Raw genomic sequence first — 20,325 nt, 5'->3', positions numbered from 1 at the left:
TGATTAAACAACAAATGGCTCGAATTAAAAATCATAAAGGAAATTAGAAAACAGATATAAGTGAAAAGTGAAAACACAACATACCAAAATTTATGAGATGTAGCAAGAGAAGTGCTAATGGGAAAATTTATAGCCATAAATGTTTACATTAAAAACAAAAAAGTTCTCAAATCAAAAACCTAACTTTACAACCTAGGAAACTAGGAAAAGAAGAACAAACTAAACCCAAAGCTGGCAAAAGGAAGGAAATAGTAAGGACTGGAGAAGAGAGAAATTAAATATAGAGTAGAAAGCAACAGGAAATCAATAGAACCAAAAGTTGGTTCTTCAAAAAGATCAATAAAATTAACAAATCTTTGCCTAGATGAGAGAGAGAGAGAGAGAGAGAGAGAGAGAGAGAGAGAGAGAGAGAAGACTCAAATTACTAAAATCAGAAAAAGAAGTGGGGACATTACTACTGATTCTAGAAAAATAAAAAGGATTATAAGAGAGTACCTGAATAATTGTACACCAAAATTGGATAACCCAGATGAAATGGACACATTCTTAGAAACACAAAATCTACCAAGACTAAATCATGAAGAAATAGAAAATCTGAACCAACTTATAACTGGTAAGGTGACTGAATATGTAATAAAAAATCTTCAAATCAGAAAAAGTCCTGAACTTGATGGCTTCACTGGTGATTCCTACCAAACAATTAAAGAAAAATTAATACTGGGGTGCCTGGGTGTCTCAGTTGGTTGAGCATCCGACTTTGGCTCTGTGCTCAGAGCCTGGAGCCTGCTTCAGATTCTGTCTCCCTCTCCCTCTGTCCCTCCCCCGCTCATGCTCTCTCTCTCTCTCTCAAAAAAAAAAAAAAAAAAAAAAAAGTAATACCAATCTTTACCAAATTTTTCCAAAATATGGAGGAGGAGAGAACATTTCCTTACTCATTCATTGAGGCTAGCATAACCCTGACTAATGCCAGACAAAGACACTACAAGAAAAGTACAGACCAATACTCCTTACAAACACTGATGCAAAAAGGATTATATACAACGACCAAGTGGAATTTATTCCTGGGATACAAGAATGGGTCAATATATGAACTTGATCATTGTAGTAGGCCACACCAACAAAATGAAGGAAAAAAGCCATAATATCATCTCAATTAATACAGAAAAAGCATTTGACAAAATTCAACACCTCTTCTGGATAAAAACACTCAACAAAACAGGAAGAGAAGTAAACTACCTCTGCATAATAAAAGCTACAGCAAACACCATATTAAATGGTGAAAGACTGAAAGCTTTTCCTCTAAGATCAGGAACTAGACAAGGATGACCGCTTCTACCACTTGTATTTAACACGGTACTGGAAGTTCTAGCTGGAGCAGTTAGGCAAGAAAAATAAATAAATAAATAAAAGATAGCCAAATTAGAAAGGAAGAAGTCAAATGATCTCTCTTTGCAGATAATATATTATATGTAGAAAACCTTAGACTTCGCAAAAAAGCTGTTAGAACTGATACATGAATTCAGCAAAGTGCAGGATACAAAGTCAGACACATTTCTATACACAGACAATGAAAAGTTATAAAGACAGTTCCATTTACAATAGCATCATAAAGAATACAATACTTAGGAATTAACCAAGGAGATGAGAACCTTGTGTAATGAAAACTAAACAGCATTGCTGCAAGAAATTAAAGACATAAGTAAATGAAAACACACTCCATGTTCATGGACTTGAAGACTTAATATTGTTAAAATGTTAATACTACCTAACGTGATCTACAGATTCAATATAATCTCTATCAAAATCCCAACATTTTTTGCAAAAATAGAAAAAATACATCCCAAACTCATATGTAATCTCAAGAAAACCCCAAATAATGAAAACAGTCTTGAAAAAGAACAAAACTGAAGGATTCACACTTCTTTGATGTCTAAACTTACTATAAAGCTGTAGTAATCAAAATAGTGTGGTATTGGCATAAAGCCAGACATATAGACCAGTGGAACAGAATACAGAGCCCAGAAATCGACCCTCACATATATGGTCAAATGATTTTTTCCATTCAATGGGAAAAGGACAGTCTTTTCAATAAATGGTGGGGGGAAAACTGGATATCCACAAGCAAAAAAAAAAAAAAGAAGTTGAACCCTTACCTAACTCCATATATAGAAAATTGACTCAAAATAAATCAAGGACCTAAACATAATCCCTAAAACAATAAAACTCTGAAAACATACAAGAAAATCTTCATGACATTGGATTTCACAATGATTTCTTGTATGTGACACCAAAGGCACAGGTAACAAAAGAAAAAATTGACAAAGTAGACCTCATGAAAATTTTAAAACTGTGTGCATCAAAAGACATTATTCACAGAGTAAAAAGGCAACCCATAGAATGGGAGAAAAAGTTTGCAAATCATATGTCTGATAAGGGGTTAATATCCAGAATACATAGAGAACTCCTAAAACTCAGCAACCAAAAAACCAACAACCCAATTAAAAAATGGGTGAAGAGGGGTGCCTGGGTGGCTCATTTGGTTGAGAATCCAACTCTTGATTTTGGCTCAGGTCATGATCTCATGGTTTGTGGGTTTGAGCCCCTCGTCAAGCTCCATGCTGAGAGTGCCAGCCTGCTTAGGATTCTCTCTCTCCCTCTCTCTCAAAATAAATAAATAAACTTAAAAAGTAAACTAAAAATAAATGGGTAGAGAACTTGAATAGCCATTTCTCTAGAGAAGATACAGGAATAGTACATGAAAAGATGTTCAACATCAATTAGGGAAATGCAAATCAAAACTATGAGATACCACTGCACACCCATTTGAATGGCCATTATAAAACAAAAATGGAGTGGTGCCCGGATGGCTCAGTCGTTTAAGTGTCACACTCTTGGTTTCAGCTCAGGGCATGATCTAGTGGCTCAAAGCCCCATATGGGGCTCCACGCGGACAGTGTGGAGCTTGTTTGGGATTCTCTCTTTCTCTCTGCCCTTCCCCTGCTTGTGCTCTTTCTCTTTCTCTCCCTCTCTCAAAAGAAATAAACTTAAAAAGATAAAACAAAAAATAAAACAAAAATGGAAAACAGCGTGAGGATGTAGAGAAAGTGGAAGTCTTCCACACTGTTGGTGGGAATGTAAAATAGTACAGCTGGTCTGGAAAGCAGAATAACATTTCCAAAGTGTTAAATAGAATTACCATATGATCCAGCAATTCCACTTCTGGGTATACAGAATTAAAAACAGGGTCTCAAAGAGATTAAAAAAAATTTTTTTTAATGTTTATTTTTGAGAGAGAGAGAGAGAGGGAGAGAGACAGAGTGTAAACAGGGGAGGGGCAGAAAGGGAGAGAGAGACACAGAATCCGAAGCAGGCTCCAGGCTCTGAGCTGTCAGCACAGAGCCCGACATGGGGCTTGAGCTCATGAACTGCGAGATCATGACCTGAGCCGAAGTCAGACGCTTAACCAACTGAACCACCCAGTCACCCCTCAAAGAGATATTTGTACATCCGTGTTGTACAAATTGGCACAAAGTAGAATGCAACGTAGTACAAAGTAGAACAGTGGTTTTCAAGGGCTGGGGGGGGGGGGGGGGGGGAGGGGATAACAGGGAGCTGTTGTTAAATAGGTATAGAGGTCCAGGTTTACAAGATGAAAAGTTAGAGATGAACAGTGGTGATGGCTGGACAATATAAATGGATTTAATACACTGAGTGGTACACTTAGAAATAGCTAAGATGGGAAATTGAATGTGTATTTTACAATATATAAAAAAAGTGAATTTCTGAGGAAATCTAGATATTTGGAATTTTAGCCTCCCATGAAAAATTAAGGAACATTATATTAAAATTGATATATAAGGTGCTTGCCTAACAATGTGCTCTGAAAGCTCTGTGGTCAACTCGTGTACATCACAGAAGGAAGTTTGATGCATATGAGGATGGCACTAAAGTCACGTTGCTGGCTGGGGCCTGCACACAGAGTAACTACAGCTGACCTCGTCGCAAGGTCACAGCTGAAGCATGAGTATTGCTGGCAAACTGGCTTTTCCCGAGAAGTGCCTGCAGGTCTGTAGGCACTTCTTGGGAAAAGCCAGTTTGCTAACAAGCTTAGGATGAGAGATGCTGCAATTATTTGAAGAAAACACGTCATGCGTCCATGATGAGTTTTTATCAGTAGAGCAAAATACGAACTGGAAAAGTTGAAGTCAATGTCACACTAAGCCACTTCACTTCCTTTGCTACTTGGTTTTGAAACCGAACTTCCCTTTACCTTCAAATGACTGATTTAAACCAGTCTTCCTTTAAAGAGGGGGCCTATGAAATGGAGCAATTCACTCTGTGGCTTTCGTTGAGACCTTGAACTCCTCCGTGTGGCCTGGCACGTTCAGGGCAGGAGCCAGTGATGACGTAGAGCCCTGCTACTCAAAAGCGTGGCTCCTGGATCAGTAGCAACAGCATAGCCTGGGAGCTGCTCAGGAAGGCAGAACTCCAGCCCCACCCATCTTCCTGAATCGGAGTCGGCATCTAAAATGATCTCTGGGCAATTGGTGTTCATATTAAGGCTCCGGAGGCACTGTTCTGGCTAATAGTGTCATAGCCCACATCCCTCTGTAGGCTGCTCAGAGCAAGGGAGGCAATGGGGAGTGAGCCTGTGTACATGTGATCAGGAGGGGCACATGGGTTCTAGTCTCAGACTTACCACTGAACATCCACTTTCCACCTATGACTTACTACCAGCCCTGTCTCCTTCTCAGGACTGCTGTGAGGACCAACAGGGATCCTTGCTAACAAAGCCCTACATGATCTGGGCCCAGCCTGCTCCTCAGACCCTCCTGTGTACCATTTTCCATTTTGCCCATTGTGTTCTGGGCACACTGACTGCAGCCAGAGCCCATTTCTGCCTCAGGGCTTTTGTACAATCTATTTTCTCTGCTGGGAATGACCTTCCCTTTGATCTGTGTGTCTGGCTCCTTCTAGGTGTTCAGGTCTCAGCCTAATTCAGTGAGATTAACTGAATTCGGTGAGAACCTCTTAACTCCAATCTAGATACTCTCTAGGGAGTCACCCTGTTCCAACCCTCTGCAAAGCACTTATCCCATGTGAACAGTGACAGTGACTGTCTTATTCTGGGTTGGAGCCTCAGTGCCTTGAACTGTGCTGGCACACTGTATGCTCAATACATATTTGTTTTATAAATGGCTGAAGAGGGTAAAGTCACTGTGGAAAAAAAGCACCGCATGAAATAGAAAATGTTTTTATTAATGAATAAAACCTTCCTTGCTTCCACTTTGTGATTTCTCTCGGAAATGATACCCATATTACATCGATTACTCTAAAAGCCTACATCATATAAACGAAAATCTGCTGCCTTCTCGTCAGCAAGAAAGGACTGGAATGCAGGTTCCTTTTTCTCATGTTTCAAGGAAAAGACGATTCATTCACTGTCTCTACATCCTCCCTTCAGGTATCCCTGTGATACTCACCCCTCATATTAGTTTAATTTCATCCACTTCCCTTGAGAAAGTAGAGCTAAAAACAGAAACGCTGCTGAGGTCACAAGATAGGATAGTTAACGTTGCTGTTAACATTCCTGGCCAAGAATGGCCAGATGGCCTGGAGGGTGGCTTGGCCAAGCTGCCTGAGATTCAGGGAAGGGCTGCAGCTTAGCAGCAGGGAGAACATCCTTCATTAGGCTACAAAATGAGAACTGCCCCGAGGCTCCTTCTGCCACAAAACAGAAACTTAATAATGGTTTATTGGTTTAGTTGTGATTCTCAGTTAGCCAGGACAGAAACTGTTATAAGTACAATATGAGAGGTTTCAGAAGGTTACTTCACACAATCTAGTGAGATACCCTAGAAGATATTTTATCTTCTGTTGGAATAGGCACATAAAGGGAGAATCTCCAGGTCCCTGCCCAGCACGTGGAATCAGCAGAGCGATGGCTCCATCTACTGACTGTGGCTAAAACAGCAGTCAGGTTGTGTGGCCAGGTAGGTCCTTGAGCTCCTTCTCAATGTCCAAGGGATCCACAGCACTGCGGAGGAGATCTGCTGTCCTGAGAGACAAAGTGGGAAGAAGTTTCTAAATATTTCCTTTAAGGTTCCAGCGCATCATTCTTGTTTATTTATTTTTGATTTTAAATCAACTGAACAGCTCCAGAAGCCACCAGAGGTGCAATGGTTTTATAACGGATCAAGTGCTGTGAGCCTTCCTCCAAGTCAATCACATAGTCCCTGAAAAAGAAGGAAAAAAATGTATCCACAGAGTTGAGCTGGTGCCCCAATGGAGTAAGATTTCCCATGGTCAAGGACTCACCTCTGCTCGTCTGTTTCTGGTTCTACCAGTATGTTTTCCTGTCGTACTTTTACTCTCAGAAACACGTATGAATCTAGATCTGGTTTGGGAACTGCCAGAGAAATGATAATGCAGTCAGAAAATGTTCAGCAGCTCACAAGATCAATATGGGAAAGTTGCTGGGATTAACTGTCCCGAGCACTAAGGGACCCCTGATGTGAAAGCATTTTGGGGGAGGGGTAACTTTGAGGAGACATCTGGCTCTTTATGGAAACAGCACACTTCCCATCCATGGTTTCACACAGCAACAGCTCGTGCAATAGATGACAATATGTAAAATGTGCTGGGAATCCCGCCACACACCATGGAAGACACAAGCAAGCGTAACACGTGGTCTCTTTGGAAAGGGCTACCAGCAGCATCTGATAAAGCCTCACAGTGGTGGCACATTCACTCAGGGAAGTGGGGAGAAAGGAGTCAATGCAGACTTAATGAGGAAAAGTGAGCCTGGGAGGTAATACCAAGGGCCAAGGTAGAAATATACATGACGTTCTGGGAGGACAGAGTGTATAAATCTAGTGAGCAATATTTTTATACAAGGGAGTGGGAGGAGGGAGAATAAAAAAGACTGGGTGACGGGATAGTCTTGAATGTCAGACTACGGAATACAGGCTTTCACCGTAAGTGGTCCTTCACTGGCTGATTACAGGGTAAGAGGCTGTTGCCTCTTCCACCATCAGCCAACATTTCATGTAAGGAGGTGCCCTGTGCTGGGTTGCTCGACAGCTCTTCACTTCCCAGAGCTCCATGTGTGCCCAGAGGACTCCCATCAGCTGCAGGTTCTGAGAACCTACTGGATAACTCTCAGTTCTAAGAGGCTAGCTCAGCATTCATGTTGCCCTTGATTCCCTTACCCACAGGTGGGGGTTCAGTATAATTGGCTCAAAGGTGTAAGGGGGTTCCCCGGGCCGCTCCACAGTTTGGGGCCTGCCAAAGAGACTCCAACTTCACAGGGTCAGTTGCCCCCACTGAGCAGCTCCTCATTCTAGGGAACCCAGCTTAGACTTCAAAATGCCTTCCCCCACTCTGCCAGTGGGGTCTACAGTACTCCAGAGGTCTGAGGGGGACTCAGGGCACCTGGGCTAACTAAGCAAGACTGATTTCACTGGGGCAGGCGGATCCCCCTGCAAGCTTCCAATTCCAGGGGGCCTGGCTCTAGTCCTTGGAAGGGATCTGGGGCAAGTGGCATGTGAGTGTTTTAGAAGGTGTCCGCCAGCAATGAGTAGAATTCAGTTCAAGTCAGTTTCAGGAATTCAGAAGCATGCTCATGGCTGTTTGAATCAACTAGATTCGATAGCGCTGGGCAATGATTAGGCATACGGTCCTTGCTTCATTCCTATTCTTCCAAGGTGCAGACAAAAGTGGCCGAACTGGACACGGACTGGAGCTTTTGTTTTCCTCAGGCAGGTTCACCAACTGACCACTTCAGAGTTCCACAAATCTGCTATGGGTCTGCCTTGCTCCTGGTGTCATAGGCTGCACTGTGTCCCCTCAACACTCATTTGTTGAAGCCCTAAGCCCAGTCCTTCAGAATGGGAATGTATTTGGAAACGGCCTTTAAAGAGGTAATTAAGCTGAAATGAGACCATTAGGGTAGGCCTAGTCCAGGATGACTGGTGTCCTTATAAGAAGAGGAGGAGACATGAGGGGTTTGTGTGCACAGAGCGGCAGCCATGGGGGAGGCCCCAGAGGAAACCAAGCCTGCTAGCACCCCAATCGCAGGCTTCTGGCCTAGAGAAAATAAATGTTTTTTAAGCCCTCCAGTCTTCGTACTTCATTATAGCAGCCTGAGCTGAGACGCCCGGGCAACGATCCGGCCCCCAGCACAGGATGCGTGGGAGATGAATTCCCAGGGCTCAGTTGTACTTAAACTTGTGGCCTCAGCACATTACATGCAGGTTGTGAACAAGGTGGATCCCAGAGAACGGTTTCATTTGGCCTGGCAATTTTGCTGGATGAGGTTCTGCTGGGATATGTCAAGCTACCACCAGCTGAGGGCCATGGACTTTAACCTACACGTCAGGGGTCCCCAACTGGCTGATCCAGGGTTGAGCGTGACTACCGTAACTCCCTTCCCTTGGCTCAGCAGGATGTTTGGGGGACTGTGCGAGATGAGCACAAAGGTGGCTTTGGCTGGGTTTCCCTTCTCCCGGCTGCCTTCCCTTTCTCCTCTCGTTCTCAGCCCTGCTCCCCTTTCCATGAGACACCCCACACAACAAAAAATACTGGGAGCCCTTCCTCTGGGTGGCTGGGAAGTGAGTGGCAATCACTGGAGGTCTGTTTAGCCTATTTAACTCCTCCTTGGTAGCTAGGGAGTCCCTGCATGGGTTGGAATCTGTGGAAAACCGTGAGCCCCTTGAATGTGGAGACCTTTGCCTCCTCAGTCTCAGAAGAGTGTAGCATGCTGTGGATGCCCAGCAGATACCGACTAAAGGAATGAATGACTGAACATGAGCAAGTCTACATTTTTAATGGCAGTCATAAGAATTTCAGCCTAAGCTGAAGACCACAAAAGTCATGCTGAAATGGCTACCCTTACACCTGCTTTTAATGATTTGTTTTTAATGCACAACACTTCCTCTCTTCCCTTTTCTGCTTATCTACAATACTTACTTTTCCAGGCTTGAGAGTAAACATGAAGATCTTATTCCAAGGCACCTGAAGCTATGTCTGAAAAGAGAGCGTTCTGCTCACCTGACCTCAAGAGGTCCACCATCTGTAAGTTAGGAGGCATATGCTTTAAGGCAACATTCTTGAGGTACGTCTCTGTGTTAGCCATGTACCTGAAAGACAGGAATCCAAATTGCTGTGACCACATGACTGGCAGGAGCTGCCGGGTTGGTGGACGCACACCATGGCCCAGTCATCGGATCCATGGAGACAACCACCAAAACTCATGCTCACAAGCCAGGGAAAAAAAGCAGTCCCCCTGTGTCCTGCTTACTCACTGTTTGGCAAAGACCAGCTCCTCTGGAGAAAGACTAGATAGCTCCCCTTCGTGGGCTGTTTTCTCCTTTTCGAGGATATGAGGGAAAAACTTCTCTATCTGAGGATAAATAAAAATTGTGAAAATGTGTCAGGATTCAAGAGTCAAATATCCTAGTTTTCTGAAATGGGTTGAGGTTAATCTAGAATTGACTTCAAAAAATGGCAAGTCTTGGGGTGCCTGGGTGGCTCAGTCGGTTAAGCATCTGGACTTCAGCTCAGGTCATGATCCTGTGGTTCGTGAGTTTGAGCCCCATGTTGGGCTCTCACGCCGTCAGCACAGAGCCCACTTCAGATCCTCTGTCCCCCTCTCTTTCTGCCCCTCCCCTGCTCGCTGTCTCAAAAAATCAAATAAACATTAAAAAAAAAAAAAGCAAGTCTTCATGGTCATGACCCTTTCTAGACTTTCAAGATTTCAAGAAGGCAGGTTTCAAAGAATTCAGAGCAAAGATAAGTGCTCTAAAAAGGAAGACCATTTAAAAAGGATGAGAGGAGGGGTGCCTGCGTGGCTCAGTTGGTTAAGAATACGACTTTAGCTCAGGTCATGATCTTGCAGTCCGTGAGTTCGAGCCCCGCATCGGGCTCTGTGCTGATAGCTCAGAGCCTGGAGCCTGCTTCGGATTCTATGTCTCCCTCTCTCTCTGCCCCTCCCCTGTTCATGCTCTCTCTCTGTCTCAAAAATAATAAATAAACATTAAAAAAATAAATAAAAATAAATTAAAAGGATGAGAGGCTTTCATGAAAGAAAATCTGAAAATACAGTTGTAAATGATATTTATGAGGGAGATAGGGGATATCACTTAACATTTCTAGGTAACTGTAAAGGTTGTTTTCTATGAGATAGAACATACAAAAGCTGGAAAGATGAATACAGAATGCACAAGCAGACAGAATAGTGACTCTTAATTATAAGAATATAACTAGCAAGGATGAAGTCCACAATGAGGTGAGCTTGGAAAAATGTGGAAGGAAATGCAAGTAGGGAAATGACAATGGGAAGGACCTGGAGCCGAGATAAATGAGCGCTTATCTGTTAAAAGGAGTTTAAGTTTTGCAATTTCACTGCAAAGTTAGACATAAGTTAGACGACCTCAGAACTATAGCTGAACGTCAAGTTATCAGGGTCAATTTGACACTGGCGACAAGATGGGTACAAAATAATTTCTGAAACTGGTTTTCCTTTGGTTATTATTCCCTGGCCAACTGATGCAAACAACTCTTCAGGACTGCCATGCTGTAATTCAATGGGGCACCATCCACACAGCTGATAAACAGACTATAAATGTGTCCTCAGAAGTGTGCAACACATGTTCCATTCATGCTTCTCCAGAATAATCTTTTGTCCTCTTTACTCTTTAGCTACCCTGATACTGGTCTTTGCAGCACCTTCAGGCCCCAGGTTCTCCCAGGCCCCAGCCCAACTTCTCCCCCAAGACACTCAATCTATATTACAAACTGCACTGCCTTAACGCCCACAGGATCTCCATGTCAAACCTTCATGAGCCGACATCGCAAGTAGCTGCTAAGGACATAGCGGATCCTCTCCATCTCCATTCGATGGATACTGACCTTCAGGTCCCCTTTCTTGGCTCTCCTGAGATTTTCTTCCTGTTAAAAGAGAAAATGAAGTGTATAAAAAAAGATGATATTCAGACTAAGTACCTTCTTTGTTTAATCTGCACAATTCCACAGGAACAATCATCCCTGGCAGTGTTGAGGACTCAAAGACTACATTTAGGTCAAAGGAGAACCAAAAAACTCCTGAGAGTTCTCATTTGCATACACAAATAATATAGATGTGACTACAGCCTCATTATAAAAAGTTCAAACAATTCTCATTTACTTTTAGAAAACAACCATCTGAATCAAATCTGAATATGGTCAGTCAGAAGGGCCTAGAAGAATTCTGGTCTAATTGTAAAGGAGAGAGTATAGCAGAAAAAATGTCCAAGAGCAGTGTTATATCACCAGTTGAGAAATGGTATAATACCAATGTTTTAAAGGTACTCTGAGGCTGATAAGGACTTAAGCTCAGCTCATGAAAGCCAAGGGCCACAAACTCAAGTGTCTGTGGGGGTCAGGCAGGCAAGGTATCTGAGAAAGGTGGGCAGTTAGGGACTGTGGGGAGCAGATAGCACATGAAAGGTGGGGGGGGGGGGGTTGCCCTTACCCAGCTCTGGTCAGCTGTTCTCATATAGAAATGTGGGTCTGGTATTGACAGGGTTTTAGACTTTTCATGGAGAGCTGATGTCTAGATATTCAAAGGAACACTCATGCTTTAGAAATGTAGGTAACCAACTCAATATTAAAAACAAAACAAAACAAAACAAAACAAAACAAGGCTGGGTCAAACAAAAAAGACTACAAACAAAACAGGCTACAACCTCTCACTATGCTGACAAACGCTTTTAAAGTTCTCTTCCTTTGTAACCCTGACATAAGCAATTCTTACCATGTGGTCTAGCTGTTCCATGACACATTCTACAATTTCAGACTTGCTTTCCAGCAGCTCAGGGGCAAACTTTTCATTCATCCAGGCCTAAAAAACAATGCCCCCCCCCACCATATATATCAGTATCATTCACAATGGAGCAAAATAACCCTGTGCATCTGTACATATCCCATGAAAACCACAGCTATTTCTGACAAAGAAAAATGTTTGCCTGTGAGTTGGAAATACTGGAAATGCTTTCAAAACAAGCTACGTTTATGATAGCTTTTCTATTTTTTTAGAAGGTAGGCTGTGTTTACAATCTTATAGTTAACCGACATTACAAAAAAAGAAAAATCACTTCATTCCAAAAATGTTGTCAGTATGATACCTACTACTGAGAGTAACACCACCTGGTGTTCAAACTGTACCTTTCACCAAATAACAACACATTTCTACTTCTTCACCTGCTACTTCCCACCAGGGGGCACCAGCACCATTCTATTGTAAGAGATGAAGTAACACATAAATCCACACATCTCCTCATTCTTGAAGCTTAGAGCCAATTTAAAAATACTTTTTCATTCATCACTATACCATCTGAGAGGAAATGGATACAGTTATCCTTATCTTATTAACGAGAAAACACAGATTATTTACTAACCGCCTAAAAGTATAGAGGATCACAATATAAAAGGATATTCATCTATTAAATAGTTTTGGAACAAGAGGTTAAATCCTTAATTTATGTATGACTCAGGCCCAGATGCTTGGTACATTTCAGAAATTACCAAGGCTTAGAGAACTGAAATATCCATGAGTGACTGAGGAAAACTAATCTTCTCTTTCAATTATAGGAAATTTAGTTTCAGCATAGCTCAGAATTACATGCCAATCAGGCTCACTTTATTCCTTTTGATGTCCTTGAGTCTCTGCATCTCCAATTATCACCACGAAGACACATTATTAAATACTAGGTACTGGTACTATCATAAAAATGTTTCTCACATGCTCAAGCACCTGCAACCAGACAGTCTGTATTTTCAAGTAGCATTATACGTAAGGAAAGCCCAAATTGTCATACAGGACTAATAAAGCAGGAGTTTTTCTTTTTAACTGATTTTATTAAATACTGAATAGGTACAGTAATATTTAGTACATACAACATGAATGGAAATATAAATACCTGTGTGCACAGAACTTCATTAACACGTATTATCATTACTTTAAAAGTCTCTGTGTCTCCCTCCCTCTTCAAAGGTATTCGTTAGCCTGACCTTAGTATTTAATTTTCTCCACAGTGTCACTACATTTGTTTGTATCTCTACATAACAATTCCCAATGATTTCAAAGAAAATGAAAGCACTTTCTGGGTATACACTGGGGTGAAATGGGGTAGATAAGGGAGATTTCTCATTGACATTATGAAATTATTTTGATAAAAATGTACAAAACATTAGGAGAAAATCTGTAGAAGTGTAAAACCTTCAAAAAAAAGTTTTTAATATATTTAGTGAGAAACTTACATTTAAATCCATGGGCTTTTTTTAACAATCAGGTTCTATGTTTGAAATAGCTGTATCTGGTTCCTGATCAAAAATTTTAATGACAAGCTGTTCATCATTATGGACTAAATTGTGTCCCCAATCCATATGTTCAAGTCCTAACTCCTAGCACCTCTGAATGTGCCTGTATTTGGAAATAAGGTCTTTACAGAGGTAATCAAGTTAAAATGAGGTCATTAGGTGAGCCCTAATCCAGTGGCCTATGTCCTTACAAGAGGAGGAACTCTGAACACAGACACACATGGCAGATCATGTGAAAACACAGGGAGAAGATGGCCATCTACAGGCCCAGGAGAGAAGCCGCAGAAGAAACCTACAGTGCCATCACCTTGATTTCAGACTTCTGGCCTCCAGAGATGAGAAAATACAGGTCTGTTGTTTAATCCACCCAATCTGTGGTGCTTCATTATACAGCTTTAGCAAACTAATACAATCATTAAAATGAGAAAATCTGCACTGTAGGTAATAACTTTTAAATCATTTTTTTAACAGGTATTCATGAGTATCCTATACATGCTTCCGGAGCTGTGTTTATCAATGGCCTGTCAGGCTGCTCCTCAGGCCATGCTGTGCAGCCTCTGAGTCTGTGTCCGGCTCTGGCAGCTGTCCAGGTGGTGGACCCATGCCATGGCATACTCGGGGCACTGCAATGGAGCTTCAGGCCCGAGATGTGAGGCATGCTCACCTTCTGCCAACCGGGGCTGTGTTGTCAGACCCCACTATCCTCAGGCTTCCTTCCAAGGAGCCCCTCGTACCCACAAGAGGCAACCAGCCTGGGTTGCCTCTGGCTGTCCCAGAGGGTAGATGGTTAACATGATATGGCACGGCAGTGCACTAGTATGTGCCACAAGCTCGGCCTCGAACAACAGTTTTGCAAATGGTGGAGCTTAACATAAATTGTTTCTTCAAAAACTTACTTTTTATTGTTCTACATTATTCTCTTGAGAGTGACCCATGTTGTGGCAGGAGCTACCTTTCACTCATTTTATTGCTGGTTTTTTCCCTGCTGTGTGTGTGTGTGTACACACACACACACACACACACACACATACATATATATATCTATATATCTATATCTATATCTATATATATATATCTCATGATTTTTATTCATTCTATTGTTGATGGATATTTGGGCTATTTTTGGTTTTTAACTTTTGCAAGCAATACTATTAACATTTTGTGCATGTCTCCTGGAAGTTTTCTCTAGGGTTGTCCCTGGGAGTAGAATGATTGGGACACAAGATATGTATGCTTTCAACCTGACAATACAAGAACAAATTATTTTCCAAAGTGCACCAATTCACCACAGTATATACAGGTGTGCAAATGGCCCTACGTCCTTGCTTTATATTGTTCACCTTTTTCATTTCTGCCAATCTGACGGGTATGAAATGGTTACCTTCTTGGGATTTAAATCTTCATGTTCCTGATCACTAAAAAGATTGAACATCTTTTTCATGGTATTACTGGCCATCCGGGTTTCCACTTCTGGGAGATGCCTGTTCGGACTTCATTTTTTCTATTGAGTAGTTTGTAAAGTTTGTTTAGATACTGTGGATACTAATATTGTGAACAATTTTCTCCCAGTTTTGCAGCGTGTCTTTTTACTGTCATCAAGGTGTAAAAAAAAAAAAGTTCTTAATTTTAATGCAGTTGAATGTATCTGTTTTTTCCTTTATGCTTTGTGCTTTTGGACTTTTGTTTAATGAATCCTTTCCTAACAAACAGGGGCTCTTAAACTAGGTGGGCAGATTTCAGGGTGTCTGTGAATCTCCTGAAATTATATGTAAAATTTCTGCATGTGTGTGTATGCATATATTATTCTGGACAAAAGAGCCAGTTTTCACCAGATATTCAAAAAGGTCTGTGATATAAAAACAAATTAAGAATTACTCCTTAATTATCATCATAGATTATCATATAAGGATACAGTTTTAAAATTATCCTTCTTTTGTCAGTCATAACATGCATGGTAGGACACAATGAAGAATACTAAAGTAACAAACATGAGGCAGTTCTGGAAAGGGGCTGTTAAAGGGAGAAGACAAGAATAAGGCAACGAGTGTAGTAGATGAAGAGCACACATTTTGGAGTCAGAGACTTGATTCACATTGGACAGTAACACCTACATTATTGGATTATTGTAAGAATTATTACTACTCACAGCTAACATTGAGTGCTAATCTTGTGTCAAACAATATACTAAGTGTTTTACATATATCATTTCATTTAACCCTCACAGCAACTCTGTGAAATAACCACCGTTATTAATGCGTACCTGCTCCAGCCTTTCAATGAGCTCTGCAGGAGTCAGGACCACCTCTTCACTACCCCCATCAGAGTCCTGTGCTGTGGGGTCCAGTTCCTCTGTCATCTTCTCTGAAACCAGGAACCTAATGGGAATAAAAGAACCAATACCCTGCAATGTGTTTTCCATATATTTGCAATAATATGCAACTGTATATCTACAACTGGTGTTATAGAGGCTCCCTGGCAGTGGCTAGTCAATTCATAGGCTTTGAATTTTTCCAACTCTTTGCCTCTTCTTTTGAACCTTAAGTCAGGTATCAGTTCCCCAAAGAGGTTACCCCTTAAAAAGTGTTTCCAGGTACATCTCGGATTGAGCATCTATCACACCAGGCAGTAACTGTTTGTCTTCCTGGTAGAAGTCCTTTCCTTGCGGGCTGTGTTCACTTCAGTTCAAATATAAATCACGCATCTGCTTTGTCCCCGGCACTTCTAAGTACTGGGACATCATTACCTGTGTACTCCTGCGCTTAGCGCCGTGCTTAACTCACTGGAGACACTTAAAACTGTTGGAAGAACTAATGAATGCTTAATTTCCTAGAGCCACAAGGCCCAGCAACATCAGACCAGTGATCCCAAAGGCTAAGAAGGTGGGCGGCGGGGACGAGAGGATGCCCTCGGAGCATCCGGGAAAGTGAGCATATTCCTCCCGCTCCTCTCGTCTCTCGGTGTCACAGGAGCACAGTTATCCCCTCCTCCAACACACACACACACACACACACACACACACACACACATACACCCAGATGTCCCACTCGCCCACTTGGATGCTCACCTGGGCACCGGGGAGGCAGAGAGGCACTCCCAGGTAGCAGGCGGTACTGGAAACTCGTGGGGAGCTGCCCCAAATTCCCAAGGAGCAACTGGCGGTGGAACGACAATCTCAAGGCCTTTCCCGGATGTAGCCGACCCTTCTCAACTCCCGCGCTCTTCTCCCAAATTTTCCGCCCCCCGCACGACGTCACCACGCTCGGGCGGCGCTGACCAATCACGGCCGGGGGCGGGGACTCGGCTCCGCGTCTAGCGCGCCCTGCGGCTTCAGGAAAGGAGGTGAGCCCCGCCCACCTCGCTCGGCCGCCTTCCTGTGAGTTCGCGTCTGACACCGCCCAGGGGTCTGGAGGGGGCGTCTCGTGACTGCGGGAGTGCGTCGGAGGCAGCCTTCGGGTCCCTGGAATGCAATGCCCCGAGAGCGCGCCCTGGCCAGCAGGGAGGCCATCAAGAGAAATGGGCTTTGTTAAAATCAGGCCACTTCCGTCTCTTGGGTCATCTTCTCTGCCCACCGCTCTTGTGGCCCTCTGGTTCCTTCATCCTTGCCAGGGCTTCACTGTGGCCACTACGTCCAGGTCTAAAAACCTTGAGGCTAGTGGTTCTTAAAGGGTGGTACCAGACCACAAGCAGCAGCATTGCCGGGAAACCCGTGAGAAATGCAAGATTCTCAGGCCTGACCTAGACGTACTGAGTCAGAAACTCTGGGGGTGTTTCAACAGGCTCTCCAAGCCAAACTAACGCAGGTGAGGTTGTAGAACGCTGCTTTAGGCTATGCTTCTATCCTAGCTGCTTCACTCTCCAGGTTTTGACATTTACTGTACTGCTATGCCTTATACATTTTTTAAAACGGTTATTTATTTATTTTGAGAGAGAGAGAGAGAGCACTCAGGGAGGGGCAGAGAAAGAATCCCAAGCAGGCTCCACGCTGTCAGTGCAGAGCCCGACATGGGGTTCAGTCCCACCAAGGGTGAGATCATGACTTGACCGGAAATCAACAGTCCGTTCCTTAACCTACTGAGACACCCAGGCGCCCCATCTACCTTTAATGTAGGACAAAAGCATATATATGTATATATATATTTTCTTTGCGTGATGTCAGGTTTTCTCTGAATTGCTGATTCTGTTCCTCTGCTCTGTTTTCTGTGCAAAGTGCCAGTCGCTGCTCCCCTGAAGTGTCACTTCCCCAGCAGTCAGAAGACTCTTTTCCTTGTGATGTTTCCTATGCCATACTCATATTAGAAAAAGAAGTTTGGCTAATTGACAGGTGGGTAGTACCTGCCTGATTACAACCATGTTTTGAAAATGGAATATACTGATTGGAAGAGTGGGAGTATTTACAAAGGGCTATAGAAGCTGGGGGGACATCAAAGAGGGATTCCAAAAGGAAGGGACATTTACATTTGAGCTTGTCTTCTCAGAATGAGTTTTGTTAGTGACAAATGGATGGCCTTTTCAAGGTCCCTTTCAACTCTGTTTCAATGGTTTGGTAGTCCAATGGTTTTCAGTCGTGACAGATTATGTTTTCCAAAGACAGATGCTCTGGTATAGATCTCATCCCATCTATTCTTCTTACAATGTTGATGCTCTTCCACCGAGAGGTGGGGGTCTGTGTTCTTGCCTCTTAAATCTGGGAAGACCTTCTGAGACCACTATAGAAATGTAAAGATGGATGGAAATCAAGATGTAAACACTTCAGCAAGGCTTGACTTTCAACTGAACAAATTTTTCTTTTCCTAATTCTTGAAGCCTCCTCCTCCCCTTCACTTGTTTTTCTGTAGAATCCTTTGTTCCAGGAACTTGGTATTGATGCTGACATCTCACTGATCTCAGCGCATACTCAGAAATGAGACTGGGATGGCCAGTGCCAGTGCTAGTCATGAGACCAGCTTGAGGGCATAATGAAGGTGGCTGGCAGCATGTACCAGATTCCTATTGAAACTACCTTGATCCTGTATTTTCTTGTGAAACCCTTCAGCCTTTTACTGTGGGTGGGCTTGCAGTCCTGGGGGACATTAGCCTGCTGCAGCCTCTATTCCCTGGCAGAGTAATAAACTATCTTCCTTCTTTGTACCCAGACTCTGTCTTCATGTTACATATTTTGGCTCTGGAGCCAAGAGGTCAGTTTTTGACAACACTTTGTAATTGTCTTGATCAGGAGAATGTGGCAGAAGTGATGCTGAATGACCTCCGGAGTTAAGTCATAAATGGTTGTGCAGGCTCCACATGATTCTCCTTCTTGAGCTACATCCCTTGGGAGCAATGAGCTGATACGCAAGCTTGGGTCTCCTGTAGCTGCCATGCTGAAAGGTCCACATGGAAAGGTCACATGGAGATAGAGACTGCTGTCTGACGAGCCACAGCAGTCCCATGTTCTGTCCTCCAGATGCCTGAGTTGAGTGACCCTTGAGATGATTCTAACTCTCAGACTGTGAGCAATCCCAGCTAACGTGGAGAGATGAGCTGTCCCTGCAGAACTCTGCCTGGATTGCAGATTTGTGAGCAAAATATTGTTTTCAGCTCCTAAGTTTTGGGGTGGTTTATTGTGCAGATTTAGATGATTAAAACATTAGTCTTTGAGCTCAATCCCATTCTTCCATAATTTTCATTACTGCATAGCTTTTTAGAGTCATTACTAATATTCTTAAGTGTTGTAGATTTGAGTCCAAGCCCTGATAACTTCTCCACACAAGTACCAATTAATTAATTTACTGACCCAGAGACTTCCCTTCTCTGGTGCCAACTGCCTTGTCCAGTCTCCCTCTTCTCCTTAACTGGGGAGCAGGGGTCCAATTCCTGCTTCCTTACTCAGTAGAGGTGTAGCCATAAACAAGTCACTTCTCTGGGCTTTAGTTGCGCTGCCTGTTAAGTAAGAACAATAGGTGTCTTCCTGAAGTCACAGGGATAGATAAAAAATCGAGGGGCCCTCTTTTACTTCTAAGATCTTTGACTCCAACTAACATGCATCAGACAAAATCACATTAGTAAAATGAGTTTTCAGAGAAAGATTTATACTGCATCAAAAAGGAGAATTTAAGATGTCCAAAAAAGAATATATAGAACTACCTGGGGAGAAGCAGCACAAACAATGATGAAACCGTTGGTCACATGGCAATGTCAAGTTCAGGAAGGTGGGAGAAAAGACACGTCTTAAGTTACATTATGGACAATGAAGACAGCAATCAGGAACACCTGGTTCGTGTGCACCCACTGTCAAGAAATTAAAAAAAAATGACTACATAACCATATAAATGGAATGCCATTCATTAAAACAATCACACGCAGAAGAGAATCACAGAGGCTATGATAGCAGTCGGGTGCAGTTTGACAAATGCAAGGCAAGTTCTGATGATTGAAGGGATTGAAGATGCACACGCTAACCTGGATTCAGACAAGTTCAACATGAAGCCACAAACATGGCAAAAGAAGGGAAAAGCTACTGCCCAAAGTTCCAGAAAATAGGACCCTGTACAACTGAAGAAACTGAAAAGTCCATGTAGTTTCTGGGTGTTGCTTAGTGAAGAAATTAATTGCAGGTATAGACACAGCAAATAGAAATAGCCAAAATATTTGTGGATCGCTATGGAAATACACATTAATAAGTATGAATCTACTTTTTTTCAATCACCAAAGATAAGAGACAAAATATACATAATCAATACTGTATGGCAAACCTTTTGGAGTCGGTTGCTTAACTGACAGAGCCACTCAGGTGCCCTATTGTGTCTCTTGTTGAGTTCAACCATTCTGACAGGTGTGAGGTGATACCTCATTGTGGTTTTTATTTGCATTTCCCTGACGGTAATGATGACGAGCATCTTTTCACATGTCAGTGGCTTCTGCATGTCTTTTTGGAAAAATGTCTGTTCATATCTTCTGCCATTTTTAAATTGGATTATTTGTTTTTTGGGT

At 42.7% G+C, this 20,325-nt stretch overlaps 1 protein-coding gene across 1 annotated transcript; it reads right to left on the bottom strand.

Moving 5' to 3' along the window:
* Positions 1 to 5,238: 5,238 nt before the first annotated feature.
* GINS4 (GINS complex subunit 4) lies at positions 5,239 to 16,593 on the bottom strand. Its single transcript, XM_060653485.3, has 8 exons — positions 16,424 to 16,593; positions 15,620 to 15,734; positions 11,795 to 11,881; positions 10,837 to 10,950; positions 9,306 to 9,403; positions 9,052 to 9,140; positions 6,319 to 6,409; positions 5,239 to 6,236 (listed from the first exon to the last, which is right to left on the bottom strand). Exons 2-8 carry the CDS (start codon positions 15,713 to 15,715, stop codon positions 6,140 to 6,142), a joined length of 672 nt encoding a protein of 223 aa, XP_060509468.1. The 5' UTR covers positions 15,716 to 15,734; positions 16,424 to 16,593; the 3' UTR covers positions 5,239 to 6,139.
* Positions 16,594 to 20,325: the final 3,732 nt, after the last annotated feature.

This window comes from Panthera onca, chromosome B1, assembly GCF_046562875.1.
Source record: "Panthera onca isolate mPanOnc1 chromosome B1, mPanOnc1 haplotype 2, whole genome shotgun sequence".
NCBI lineage: Eukaryota > Metazoa > Chordata > Mammalia > Carnivora > Felidae > Panthera > Panthera onca.
The sequence above is the reverse complement of the archived record's forward strand: the minus strand, read 5'-3'. Positions and strand labels throughout refer to the sequence as shown.

What these genes read in the sequence shown, in the direction of transcription:
- GINS4 (XM_060653485.3), bottom strand. Translation starts at nt 15,715, where the DNA reads ATGACAGAGGAACTGGACCCCACAGCACAGGACTCTGATGGGGGTAGT. An exon ending in TCATTGAAAGGCTGGAGCAG is followed by an intron (nt 11,882 to 15,619) that starts GTACGCATTAAT and finishes ATTGTTTTTTAG; the next exon opens with GCCTGGATGAATGAAAAGTT. An exon ending in TGCGATGTCGGCTCATGAAG is followed by an intron (nt 9,404 to 10,836) that starts GTTTGACATGGA and finishes ATTTATCCTCAG; the next exon opens with ATAGAGAAGTTTTTCCCTCA.